A 13,995-nucleotide genomic window follows, 5' to 3' on the forward strand; every position below is an offset into this window, starting at 1 on the left:
GGCTGCAAGGCCATAAGTGACATGTTTGTGCCATGATATCCTGACATGGATTTGTCACTTGTCCTCCATTAAAACCTACAGTATTGTTGGCTGGCACTGCATCTCATAATAGTGGACTCTGCCTATGCCATCTTTCAAAATATCCCTGCTGCTGTGCTTAAAGTGTTAAATTTAAAGTCACTTCTCTGCAAAATTGAAAGTGTATATGTAAGAAACAGAGGCAGTGCAGTGCTCTGTTCAATTATTGGACTAGAACAGCGAGACCCTGGTTTGAAATTTGGTTCAAGTCAACCCTGGAAATTCACGAGATGATTTTTGGTCAGTCACTTGGTGACCTCCCTCCCTCACCCATCCCCCCCAACTACATCATAGATTTGTTGTAAAAGTAACATTGGAAGAGAGAACACTATATGCATCACTGTTTGGTCCTGGAGAAATATAAATCTAATGAATAAATCACTTATTGTTTTGTTTCTTTCAGAACCTAATGCAGGTCAGATCCAAGAAGGAATAGGGGAAGCTGTGAACAATATTGTGAAACATTTCCATAAGCCTGAAAAAGAGGTAGCCTCTTAAATATTTGACGTATTAGGCATGTTAGCCGATAACTTTAAAGATTGATGGAATGTATTGTACAGGTGGGGCAGAATGATATTTATTTTATATCACATCAGATTCATCATCCTCACAAATAATGAAGTTCATTATCTCATTTTATTAATACCTTATTAGATCCTTGTTAAATAACACTGATCCTGCAGCATATCTCAGACAACTCCATGCATATAGCATACCTACATTTGTATATATCTGAAACTGGCTGACTGAAAGTATGAAATTTGCTTAAACTAGTACAGTCTCCAAGGTGCACAAATCTTCCTATCTTTTCAGCTCCAGCTTCTTTATGCATTATGAGGAGCTTAAAAACAATTATAATGGCCCTTAAAGTCCCTAAACAACTACAAACTTTGGTACAAGTTTTGGGCACTTTGTAACAGGAGCCCTTAAACCAATGGAAGATGTATACTCCGGGTGCAAGCAGTTTCTTGTCTCACTGAAATGTGAAATAGCATTTTAAAACAAGGATTGTGCCATCTTACAAACAATTAAGTTTTTCAGAGACATCTGGGGAGGGTGATCAGAATGGTTAAGTTGTGTTCATGCAACTTAAGACCTGATTTTATTTACACACACAAACATGCTCACATCATATATTTCATTCGGTTAAATAAAATATTACCCAGCAGGATGTCCACAACATTGGTCAAAAAGATCAAGATGGGAGCAAACCACAAAAAGGGTCAGGGTTTCTGTCTGTTGTGTGGTTAAGCTACCCTCTTGACTTTTTGGACCCCTCTCTATAGTTGCCCTTTTTAGAGCCCTGTGACTACCACAATTTTCCAGTCTTTAAGATACCAGAAGGTAATGTTAGATTAGATCAGATCACCCCAGCAAACGGCCTACCTCTCTTCTACACCTTCATTAGAAAGCAAATGTTTGGAGAATTACACAGTGCAAGTTAAACCTCCCTGACCTATCTCCTCAATCCTGTGCACCAAGGAAGGTCATTCTTGGAGACACTCTACCTACATTTCAAAATGAAAACAAATATAAGCCCTTATTTGTTCTGGGGCCTTCCTTATCTCCCCTGTACCACAAACATCTTTTAAAGTGATATATAGAATGGTTAAGATGGGCAAGGGAATGGTTGATAATTGGAAATATATCAAATCAAGAATATACAAACATGTTGTATATGTTGTTGAATAGAGGCCTCTTTGGAGTTACTCTGTTTCTCCTCTATTGTTCCTCGGCCTATAGCTTGATCCATTAAAATTTGAGAATCAATTTGTGATTCTGAAAAGTCATCTTTAATTTTTCTCCAAGATTTTATATACTCCGTAGCTTCCAAGATTTTTTCCAGTATAAGTTCATAATCAAGCTGTGGGTAAGATTCCTCCATTTCAGTGGTGAAAAAATCTTTTAATCTTTTAGTGAAGGCTATATTTAGTAAGAGTCAACAAATATCCACCTCCAATTTCTAATAGACAAATTCACCACCCAGCTGTTCAAGTCCTTTATCTTTTCCCTTTTATTATCATTTGAAGGTCAAAACCATTTTCAAACAGCGAAAAGAAATACAGTTGCAGTAGCAATTTTTGCCACAAGATGTCCTCAGTAAACTGTAAAATCTTTTTTCCAAGCTAATAAAATTTTATCTCATTAGAAAAATAGAAAAACATCTCCAGCATAATAAGTAGAGTAATAATAATGTTCAATGGTAGGAATTTTTTCAGGACCCCTAAGTATCCAAAAAATTAAATAGTCAATAAAAAATTAGCTGTTTTATTTCTTTTGGTTTCCAGAGCTCTTTTTCCCAAGTACACAAACGCCGTTCTCTTAAAGCAGGGAAGTAGTTCAAAAACTTTTTACAGGAAAGTAGTTAGGGTGAAGAGAGGGAAGGAAAGGTCTCACCCGGATTCTCCATCATGTTCTTCTGACTTTTGGCTGGTGCAGCTGGGTGATCAGCCATTTTACTGGCCGATCTTTTCTCCGATGGCCATAAGGAGCTGGCTCAGACCGCGGAAGGAGCTGCCGCCCTTCCGCAGTCAACGAGGGCCTCCTCGATGGTGGTCGCCCGATTAAGGGTCTACTGGCGGAGGGGAAACGGCCAGCGAAGAGACGAGGCTGTCTTCATGACTACATACGCCGCGATCCGGAACCGGAAGTCCTTGCAGTTCAGCAATGTGTTATTTTAAATGCAGCAAAACTGTAAATATTTCTGTCAATTTCTAAACAAGATTGGTTTTTTTCTTCTTCCTGTAGCGGGGAAGCCTTACCGTTCTTCTATGTGGAGAAAGTGGCCTGGTGATGGCATTGGAGCAGGTTTTCCATCATGGTTTCAAATCCGCACGTATCTTCCATAAGAATGTCTTCATTTGGGACTTTATAGGTAAAGTTCTGCTTCTTTGGTTCAGCTAGGCTCTGGGCAATAGAGATCCCTTTGAATAGATGGTGGTTAATTGTTGAGATTAGCTAGAGCAAACCTTCTGATAGTCAGCAGCTGACTTTGGATATTGTACTGTGCTAAAATGTGGTAGGTTTAGCTGGTGGTTGTTTGGTGTAAACTACAAGTAGTCCTCATTTAACAACTGAACAGTTGTTGGCCATTCAGAGTTACGACTGATCCCCAAAGTCACTTACAAAGTTACAACTGTCAACACCCCCACACGGTCATATGATTGCTTTTCAAACACTTGGTATCTGGCTCATATTACAACTGGTTGCAGTATTTTGGAGTCATGTGACCACAATTTGCAATGTTTGTTGCTGGTTTCCCACATTTTTTTCTTGGCTTCTGTGGAAAAAAACCCGCCAATCCAAGAGAATGGATTTGTTTAACAACCATATTATTCACTTAATGTCTACAATGACTTACTTCACCACCACAGTAAAAACAATTTGCAACTTTAAGTCAGGCCATGCAGTGATCCATTAATGACCACAACAACTTAATGACAGAAATTCCAGGCTGAATTATGGTCATTAGGTAAGATAATCACAGTTTAAGTCTTAATAGTGATCCTCTTCAGCCTCCAGAGCCTTATTGACAGCCCCCAGCCTCCCAAATGGTGGTAGTGTAGTTTGAAAACTTTTTTCAGGTAAATGGGGCTTTTAAAGGTGGGAATGATAGCAGTTTTGATAGAATGTTTGTAGCTCAGGGTTGAAATGAAGAGTCCTTGGTGCTCTCCAAGCTTGTTTTCTTACAGACATTTTATTACCAAACTAGGTAACATCATCAGCACACTGATGATGTTACCTAATGAAATGTCTGCAGGAAAACTACCATGCTCACAGGACCCTCTTATGATAGCAGTTTGTCTCCAATAGATAGATCTCTACTCCCATTTTTCTTAACCACCTCAATGTCAGTGTTAGCATAGCCCCTTCTGATAATACCATACCACATCACTTCAGGGCATCCTATCTTCCCTCAAAAATTCCCCATCTCTTGATTAACATTCTTCATCTCTTATTGAACATGTAAAATGTTGTTTATCCAGTAAACGAACAGTTGCCAAGTATTCTTAACCACTTGCTTAATGAGGTATCCATCCCAGGCACCCAGTTTAAATACGAGTAGTCCTCAACTTACAACAGTTCATTTAGTCACGGTTTGAAGTTACAATGGCACTGAAAAAAGTGACTTATGACTGTTTTTCACACCGTTGCAGCCATTTACGACCCATTTTTCACCCTTAGCGACAGTTGCAGAATCCTTGTGGTCATGCGATTAAAATTCAGGCGCTTGGCAACTGACTCATATTTATGACGGTTGCAGTGGCCCAGGATCGTGTGATCACCTTTTGCAACCTTCTGATAAGCAAAGTGAATGGGGAAGTCAGATTCACTTAACAATCATCATACTAACTTAACAACTGCAGTGATTCACTTAACAGTTGTGGCAAGAAAGTTTGTAAAATGGGACAAAATTCACTGAACAAATGTTTCACTTAGCAAGAGAAATTTTGGGCTCAGTTGTGGTCATGGGTTGAGGACTACCTGTACCACTAAAGGGCAGAAGGTATATTTTGATACTTTTACCATTGGTTGCTGTTGAGGAAGAAGTGATACTTCGGATTTAGTGTTTTTTAAAAATCAGAATAGCCAAAATGAGCTATTTCTAAGCTAATTCAATTGTTGTTTTCTGGTGAGTCCTCTGGTTGGGATTTCTTGCCTCATTGCTAACACTGAAAGAGACCAATGATCGAGGCATATGGTTTAACTATTTCCTATACCAGGGATCTTCAAACTTGGCAACTTTAAGACTTGTGAACTGGCTGGCTGAGGAATCCTGGGAGTTGAAGTCCACAAGTCTTAAAGTTGTCAAGTTTGAAGGCCCCTGTCCTATACTATAGACAGAATATCTCCAAATATCTAACGTATCCTGTGTCATAGCTTCTCTTTGTTTAAATAGGTTGTCTTTGCAGAGTGATTCTTAATTTACAGCTCTAGTGTCAAATCGGAGAATGCACAGATTATGTCTGCAGTACATGCCTTAAGGATAGTAGTTAATTCTAAATCCATGGCTACAGTGTCTTAATACGTTAGGAATGCATTTATGGATCTAAATTAGCTATGGCTCTAGCACTGACTTTGCTGTTGTTCAAAAAATCACTCCATACCTAATTGCAAAAATGTTACTGTAACACTTCCTTACTTAATAAGTATTTGCAAAGTGATAATTGCCACAAATAAGTCCTCACCCTTATGACTGTTGCAGTGTCCCCACGGTCACATGACTGTGATTTAGTACTTGGCAATTGGCATGTATTTGCAATGGTTGTAGCATATGAGGATCATGTGATCACTATTTGTAACCTTCCTAATTAGCTTCAACAAGCAAAGTCAATCGAGGAGGCTGGATTCACTTAATGACTATGTGATTTGCTTAATGAACATGGCAAAAAAGGTTGTAAAATTGGGCACAACTCATTTAATGATTGCATCAGTGACAGGAGTTCCTGTCCCAATTCTTGTTGTAATTTGAGGACTATCTGTAGGTGTAATTTAATTATAGAACCCGGGTGGCGCAGTGGTTGGAAAGCAGTATTGCAGGCTAACTCTGTTCACTGCTAGCGGTTCAATCCTGACCAGCTCAAGGTTGACTCAGCCTTCCATCCTTCCAAGGTTGGTAAAATGAGGACTCAGATTGTTGGGGACAATAGGCTGACTCTGTAAACCTTAGAGAGGGTTTAAAACACTATGGAGCGGTATATAAGTCTTGAATGCTATTGCTATTAGTCTCTTCTGTATGAACTTGCAAAGTGTAGCATCTGCTACCAAATGGACAAGGACCAGATTTTAGTAATGAAGCAAATTATTTCCAGGCTGCCATTTTGCTTCAGCCAGTCCTGCTTTCAGACACTTATTAATATGGGCAAATCCAGAATATATGTCACTAGAAAAAAGACCAGCCTCCTTTGCCACTTTTAAAAGCATTTTTATTTTATAAAATTCCTCTGCTGGCCCAGTCACATGACTGAAAGCATAATGAAATTATAATGAATGAAGAACAATATCATAAACCAAGACAGACAATAAAATCATAGAATAAAATAAATACATGTAGCCAGTAACATAATATAGCTACAGCACTGTATGACACCTACATTACTGGTCTTTAAAAGAGCTTTAAAAACAGGGCTCTTGCTCCACGCCTTGGGTTAGGGTACTTGAAGGTCTTTTTGCCTGTTTTTATCTCTGCTGGTGGGGGAGAGAGTTGGTTGCTGTTCCCTCCAGATGCTTTTGTTTATTTTTATATAAGAAGCTACTCAGAATCACTTGAATTGGGCGGCCCAGTAGTTTCATAAATAAATCAACTTCTCCCCCTTTAATCTAGGAATAGTAGCTCTCCATTCCTTCCCTCCCCATCTATCTGGCCCCCATGCCAGTTTGTAAAAAATACAAACAAACAATAACATAGCAAATCCAACCAAAAACAAGGGGTTGCTATAATGGGATGAGTTGGCTATGTGTCTTACTCTCTTAGTCCCTGGAGATGAAGATAGAGCCAAGAGAAAGGAGATAATTACTTTTTGAAGCCAAAAGGCAAAGCTTCAAATCATAGCACAAAATTATATTATCACCTAGGTCACACTGCTGTTTAAGCCTGCATTACTTTTAAGCCTGCATTACCAAGAAAAGCTTTTCTTTGAACGCCTTGTAAAAATCTGAATGCATTTTATCTGAAAATAAACTCAAGGGCCTACTTAATCTCTTAGAAATTTTGAGTCATGTGAAGGCTCAGAAGCACCACTGAGTTCAGTGGAAACTATACTTTGTGCTTTTGATTCATTCCTAAATAAATGTGTTGAGTAATTGAAATAATTTCAGAAAGTCAAGTGTAGTGAAAAGCAAGAGGCAGGGACACATAGGAACACTGCTTCATTAATCAAGTGACTTTTCTGGATAAAATAAATTCACTAAGATACTGTTCTGTGTTTGGTGACTTCATTCTCTCTTTTGTCCATGTTCAGAAAAAGCTGTTGCCTATTTCGAGATGACTGACCAGATTGAAGACAACGAAGACAATGTTGTTCTTCAAAAATCCTCTCGCAAAACCTTTTGCCACTATGTCGCTGCCATCAATACTGCTCCGCGGAACATAGGGAAGGATGGCAAATTCCAAATTCTTGTTTGCTTTGGAACTCGGTATGTAGAGATGTAAACATAAAAAAGCATTTTGAAATGAGCTGCACTGTAAAAGAAAGTATAATGGTATTGAACAACGGAGGCAAGAGTTCTCAGCCTTGGTGGTTGACTCAGTTCATTTTCTCAAAAAGTTGCTATGATGGTGACAAGTTGGAGGAAGGTGTACTATGCAAGCCATCTTATATTCCTGAAAGAAAAGTAGACTGTGAATCTTTCAAATAAATATGTGACTTTCTTAGTATAAACTGATGTCAGAATTGTAGGGATTTGCCTAGGACTTCTATGGCATCATTTGAATTAGGATTTTGAAAGCAAGGATTTTTCATTTGATTTTTCAAATGATAATCTGTATCTAACTTCTATTTGCCTTTTCTTAAAAAAATATCATTTACTATATTACTTTAAGGGTTGTCAGAAATTGTTGCTGTATTTTAATTTCAGTGAAGTATTTTGCTGTCTTCAGGTATCTTTCTAGGTTGTTTAGACCTCATTAGGAAAAATAGATTTACTGTCAAAAACATAAGTATCCCTATTGAGTATAACAAATACTCCTGAATCCCTGTTCTTCCAAGAGGAAAAAAAATCCAGGTATCCTATCCAGATAGAAACAGTCAAATGCCTTTATTTCCTCAAGAGAACTAAGAGTTGAGTATACTGGTTGGAAAAAATATTTCTTGCCACTGTGGCCAGATGATAGAGATGACCAGAAGATAGCCAGTTTGGTCTAATGGTTGAGGCTAGAAAACAGGAGACTGTGAGTTTAAGTCCTGCCTTAGCCATGAAAGCCAGCTTTGGGTCCGTCACTCTCAGCCCAACCAACTTCACATGGTGATGGGTGTTATGGGGAAAATAAGAGGAAGAAGGTGTGTTGCATGTTTGCCACCTTATCTGTAAAAATAATAGAGGTAGGCTACAAATAGGGGAGTGAATGGCTACAAATAGATGGGGGAGTGAATGAATGCAGAGGGCACAGCCACAACCAGGACAATGTCAGATTAAAGATATCTGGGTCTCGGGCAGGAATGAAACCTGAGTAAATGTCTCAGACATGACCCTCCTTAGTTCGCACAAAGAGTAAGTAAGGGAGGGGGAAACACATTTACACTTGCAAGTTTGTGTTACTGTAGATTTTCAATAAAAGTAGTCCTGACCTACATAAAATTCTATCCCTAGTATGATCTACCTTGAAAGGGTGACATCAGCAGCTACTCTTTTCCCTTTCCTGTATTATCAGAGGTACCAAAATGCAAAAAAAGATGGACAACTCAAAAATAGCATTTATTGATAAGACATATGCATTTCAGCCTATCCCTAGGTTTCCACATGATGCGTTAATATGTTATTAGCAAAAACAGCAGAATAAAGGGGACTTCCGAAATGGATTGCCTGAATGCATTGCACAATCCTCTTTGACCAATGGCTTCTTGGCATCCAGTCTTAAATCATGTTTCTACTACTTAGATGCAGCCTGGTAGCCACGATTTGTTTTTTTTTAAACCTAAATCCATTTTGCATCTTATGCAAACAATTGTGCCTCTTGCTGTACCTGATACAACTTGGTGATACTTTCTCTACAGGGATCATTTGCTGGCCCAGTGGATTCCATTACTGGCAGAATGTCCCCTGCTTAGTCGGATGTATGAAGAAAATGCTCTTCTGCGCGATCGCATGATGGTTAACTCTCTCATCCGAGTCTTACAGACACTGCAGGACTTCAACATTGTCTTGGAAGGGTCACTCATAAAGGGGGTGGATGTGTAACATCTAGCTCGCAGACAACTTTGTCTCTTCCCCCTCACACTTCTCTCCTTTCCTTGGGGAGAGGGCAGAAATCTGTGAAAGTGGAATCGATGGTGATCATATCCTGCTCTATGTTTAGATCTGCTTGTTGGTGAATGGAAGTGGCTGTGACAAGACTCACACGCGCATGGTCTTCATACTGATCAGGCCCAACACGGCAAAGGAGCTCAGTTGTAGTTATCATAGTTTTCAAATGAGAGGTTTTGTATAAAAGAGTATTTTCATGTGTTGATTGTGTGTAAATAGGCTTTCTTCCTTTAGAAATGCTAATTGTTTTTCTTAGAATCAGTGTTCTAGGGCCAGGAGTGGGGATGTAGCTTAAAACAACTTTGTAGGGGAAGGGAGGAAGCATTACTTGCGCAAAAGGGGAGGGGGAAACCACTTCATGTTGTAAATATTGTACAAATGTAGTGGGGGTGGGGGAAGGCTCTGTTGCAAAGGTAGCCTGCTGAACTTCTCGTGAGTCTACATTGTTTGCCCCTTCCCCGAATATATGTCGATCTCTTGTTATACCATTTACTGTAGATTCAAACTTTTTGTCTGTGCACTGAAGCATCTCCAGGTCATATAGATTCTTCATCTTCCTGATGAACCACGAACAGGAAGATGTTTTAGAGATTTTGCCATTGGAGATGACAAAAATAGAAAAAAAACAGTATTAATAATTGCATCTGTTAATTACATTTTCAGTTTCCTTATTCTGACCACAGACATATTCCTGTTTTTATTTTGGGGGGCTAACAATGCTTCTTCCACATTACTTTCTTGAAAGAGTAGAAAGAAAACTTGGAAGAAAATGTGATGCTTTGCCATCAGCAATTTAGATAAGAGTTCCTTCAAATTATTTTGAATAAAGACTGCAATCAATCTAAGCTATGCTTCATTTCAAATTCAGTTTGTTGTATAAGTTTGAACTAGCCTTGCAGAATTGCAGAACAGGTTTATTTTACTTGGTTTATTTATTTTCTGGGTTTTGCTGTTTTTGCACTGTGGCAGATTGATTCTATTTGGACAAAAACAAACCAAGGAATAAGCTAGGAAAAACCATACTATGCAAGCCTGTTAACATTCCAAACCACAATAAAAGAGTAATAAACTATACCCAGTGCCCTAAATTAACTACCATTTAGCCCCCAACTCCACTTATATGTCATGACCAACCAAAACCAAATCATAATGCATTTAAGTAATGTGTGAATTCAGCCCATAAATCTGTGTCTATTCCCTCTCCTGTATTTAGAACAGTGGCATTTTGCACATTGCTTTACTACATTGGAGAACTTTCCTATTTGATGGTGTGCTCATATTCTCCTCACAGATTCCACACATGAACAAAAGCCTTGCCGCAAAAATTGTAGATAAGACCCCACCCACATCTGGTTATTATGTAGAAACAGCTTTCCACGCAGAAAATATTAACTTTTAAAGCCAATAGTTACATTACTGTACCTGTGTGATTTGGGAACTAGTTCTCCATTGTTCCTTAACATACCACTCAAAGAAGATAAGGCACATACAGTCATTGGGGAAGCAATGGTGGCACAGGAAATGGACTGCAGTGTAATTTCTCCCATGTAATCCTAGCATCCATAAGTTACCCTGGGAGGCATATACAAGTGCATACAATTCATTGTAAGGGTATGTGAAACTGGCTTTTGAAGGCCAACAACTTCAAATCCATCAGGGGTAGGGGCAAAAGAACCTACACACAGCTACTGCAGGAACAAAGCAAGCATCCAATTATTCCTTACTCTGAACTTTATCCCAGTGATCAGAAACTAGATCCTAAAATACCACAAGGAACCTCAAGTAGATCCCTGTGTAATATTGATGCAGATCTGACAAGATTCTATAGTCATTTGTCCAATGAGCTAAGATGCGATCCTAATTAAAGCTGATGAGAGGAGTATGTGTAGGAGTTACATCATTTTCCTTACTCAATACTATACTTTTCAAGATTAAGTTTTTGAAACTTCAGCTCTTGACTTTAACCTTCTCATAAACACTGAGAACTATTGTAATTTGGCACCAATCCTCACCTTACCCAGACAGGAAAGACTTCAGACTGTAATTCTATTTAATCTCCATTTCACCTTTTTATATTTCTGGAGGTTTTCTTATTTAATGCTTCAAAAATGAAGATCCAGACTCAGATGGAGAAAAGGAATAGAGAGGCTGTCAAAAATACCGATAATATGTTTTACTTTTTTGCATGTTACAAAACTGCCCCAAAGCTGGATCCTAAGGCTTGTTTTCAATAGTATGGCATTAAAAGAAAAAGCTAATGCTATCTGGGTGACTCCATTCATTCCAGATGAACCAGGAAGAGAGCTGGATTGCTCACCAAATTTCTGCTCCATTTTTGCATCCATGGCTCTTGTTTGTAATTCCTGTTCTGCTGACAAGATATTGATGTGAACAATGTTAAATGCATTATTCTTGAAAGTCACAGTCCAACATCTTCACTCATATGTAGTGCTCAGCATCTTCCCTGACAATGTCGTTTCTGTTTCACAGCATATGAATGGTGGTGTGCAAGGAACATTATGTACAGTATATTCTTTATAGGCAATAAAGTACTGTATAAACTATGTAGTATTATTACATCCTTGAGGTATTTTTGAAGCATGGGATTGACCTCTAATAGACTAGTCTATTTGATGACTTCAGAAGTGCAGTTTTTGGTGACTTCTTACCTATAGCGTGCAACATTTTTCCTCCTTTAAACAGGCAGTGCTGATCACTTGGGACCAAGTGATTCGGTCTGTCAAAACATTCAGAAATCATGAAGAGTTAGTTCTCAGAATGGCAAGGCTCATGCTTTCTAAAATTTAATGCATCCTATTAATATCAGTGTTAACCGGCTCTTAATTTTTAGAAGCTGAATATTTAAAATTACCAAAGCTTTCTGTTAACTTACAAAGTAAAAGGAAGAACGCTATGTTTTTTCTTGTATTGCTATGCTAGCATAGTTTTTTTTTAAAAAAAAAACAACACTAGAGAGAACAGAATACAATTGAGAAGTAGATTAATATGTAACCATAATGAAATTATGTTAAATTCAAACCTTGCCACTGCAACCCATTTGCTCAAAAGGTAAGTTTCACTGTGTTAAATGAAACTGCCCTCCAAGTGAAGACTTTTGGGTTTGTGCTGTTAATTGCCTCTTCTGAATATGTTTTAAGACTATGCTTGTGATTTTTTCATTGATATCCACCCTCCTCCCCAAGCAAAAGTGTCTATCACATAAGGAAATGTTGTGTGTTAAACTTGAAATGTACAAAATACCTGGTGTAGTTACTAAATAATTCATTTTCCCCAACCATTGTTTCTTCAGAATATGTTGCTATTTTATCTTTCACATTAGTAGATTAATCAAGATTGGATAATATTCAGGAAATGAATATTGGTTGAAAAGTATTATTTCAAGCACTTTAGCATACATATCACAGACTAAAGCGGGTTTGTTTTTATCCAGGGTTTGGATTAAAACGAAATGCAGCTTTTCATGCAATGGTCTTTACAAATAAAACTGTGAGAATAGCAAAATGTGTCCTGTGTGATTTGTTACCCTAAACAAAAAAGAAACCAGAAAAAGAATTGATATGCTGGGAATTCTGGAATTTTATAAGGTTTATAAATCACCTTGGCAATACACAAGATCAAACCCAGTTAAAAAAAATCCTAATATATAAACATCTGGTTCAGATTACAGGAAGACTGGAAACTCTGCTCTGGATTATTTGCTGTTGATCTGATGAAGAGGTATTAAAAGTCATGCAACATATGTACAATTTATTTGAACAGCCCACACAGTGATAATACAGAAATTACTAATGACATGTTAACTTTGGAAGGATTAAATAATGGATATGAAAGTTATTAAAGGCTTGCAATATACTGCAGGAAGACAGAATATTTTAAATCCTTTGTTTCAATCTTTCTAATGAAAGACTGACATGGCTAGTTTCCATGTTGTACTAATCTGTTTTTAACTGTGGTTTGTTAAAACTAATTGCATAGGGTTTCAGCAGACATAAAATGGGTGGATTTGCAAATCAGTGATCAGCCACATGAACCAAGCCATTGTTGTGTTAATCCAGTTTTACCATTTGCCATTTAAATTACCATTTCTGAAGGAGGTTTTCTACTTTCATTTTTTCAAATTTATCCATTGCCAAGTTCCAGTTGCTGATGGCTGTGCTTCAGCTCATAAAACAGGCCATTTGTATCCATTTGCCCATAAACACAGAAAAGCTTTGAATGAGCTCATATTTCAAAGCTGACATGTGATTGATGGGTGTTTTGTAGAGATGATGCCCTCATAAAATAGGTAAAGTGATATTCAGTAGGAACAACCGGTCAAATGCTTAGAAGAGACATCATTTGACATAATGTTGAGACAATGGAGAGCAAGCACATTGTCAGGATTTTATTTAATTATATTTTAAAACTAACTTTGATATCACTCTTGCAACTAAATTAGCTTCCTTTTTGCGAGGTTCTAATTTATTTTCCCAATTTAGCCAATTTACTTTTAGAATTCCTAGGTGGCATTGAAGTTCTAACCAGGCCCAAATTTTGCTTTGCTTCAAAGTTTAGTCTACATTGGTCAAGTGCTAAAATCTTGCAGCCTGCAGTCCCCAGAACAGGTGGAACAATCTTTTTGCAGAGTGCAAGTCTTGCTTAAGTACTCATTTCATTCATTAAGCCCAATCAGAGTTCCCCAGAATTGACTCAGTCCCTCCTGAGTTGTATGTATGTGCAAGTATGTTTTAAGGAGTAATCACTTCACCTCCTTAAAATCCTCTTGACCCCAAAGCTTTCCCCCTAAAAGGAATCCAGAATTTGATCCACTCATTGCAATGCAACAAGGAAGCAAATGTAGTATTATGTTTTAGCGTTTGCGTTTAACCAGGGACATGCAAACCATGGCTTAAATGTTTTTATATATTATTTTTGTTAAAACTTAAGATACGA

General features: G+C 37.9%; 1 protein-coding gene across 4 annotated transcripts in view; it reads left to right on the plus strand.

The window, feature by feature from the left end:
* Positions 1–12,564, plus strand: part of DENND5B (DENN domain containing 5B) — a 134,489-nt gene extending 121,925 nt beyond the window's left edge. For all 4 annotated transcript variants that reach the window (XM_039333160.1, XM_039333169.1, XM_039333177.1 and 1 more), the window contains 4 exons: positions 482–564; positions 2,827–2,953; positions 7,041–7,215; positions 8,793–12,564. In XM_039333160.1, coding sequence (XP_039189094.1) covers positions 482–564; positions 2,827–2,953; positions 7,041–7,215; positions 8,793–8,976 — 569 coding nt within the window. In that variant the 3' untranslated portion in view covers positions 8,977–12,564. The remainder of the gene's footprint in view (positions 1–481; positions 565–2,826; positions 2,954–7,040; positions 7,216–8,792) is intronic.
* Positions 12,565–13,995: the final 1,431 nt, after the last annotated feature.

This window comes from Crotalus tigris, unplaced genomic scaffold (assembly GCF_016545835.1).
Source record: "Crotalus tigris isolate CLP2741 ecotype Arizona unplaced genomic scaffold, ASM1654583v1 scf7180000017625.6296891, whole genome shotgun sequence".
NCBI classification, from domain to species: domain Eukaryota; kingdom Metazoa; phylum Chordata; class Lepidosauria; order Squamata; family Viperidae; genus Crotalus; species Crotalus tigris.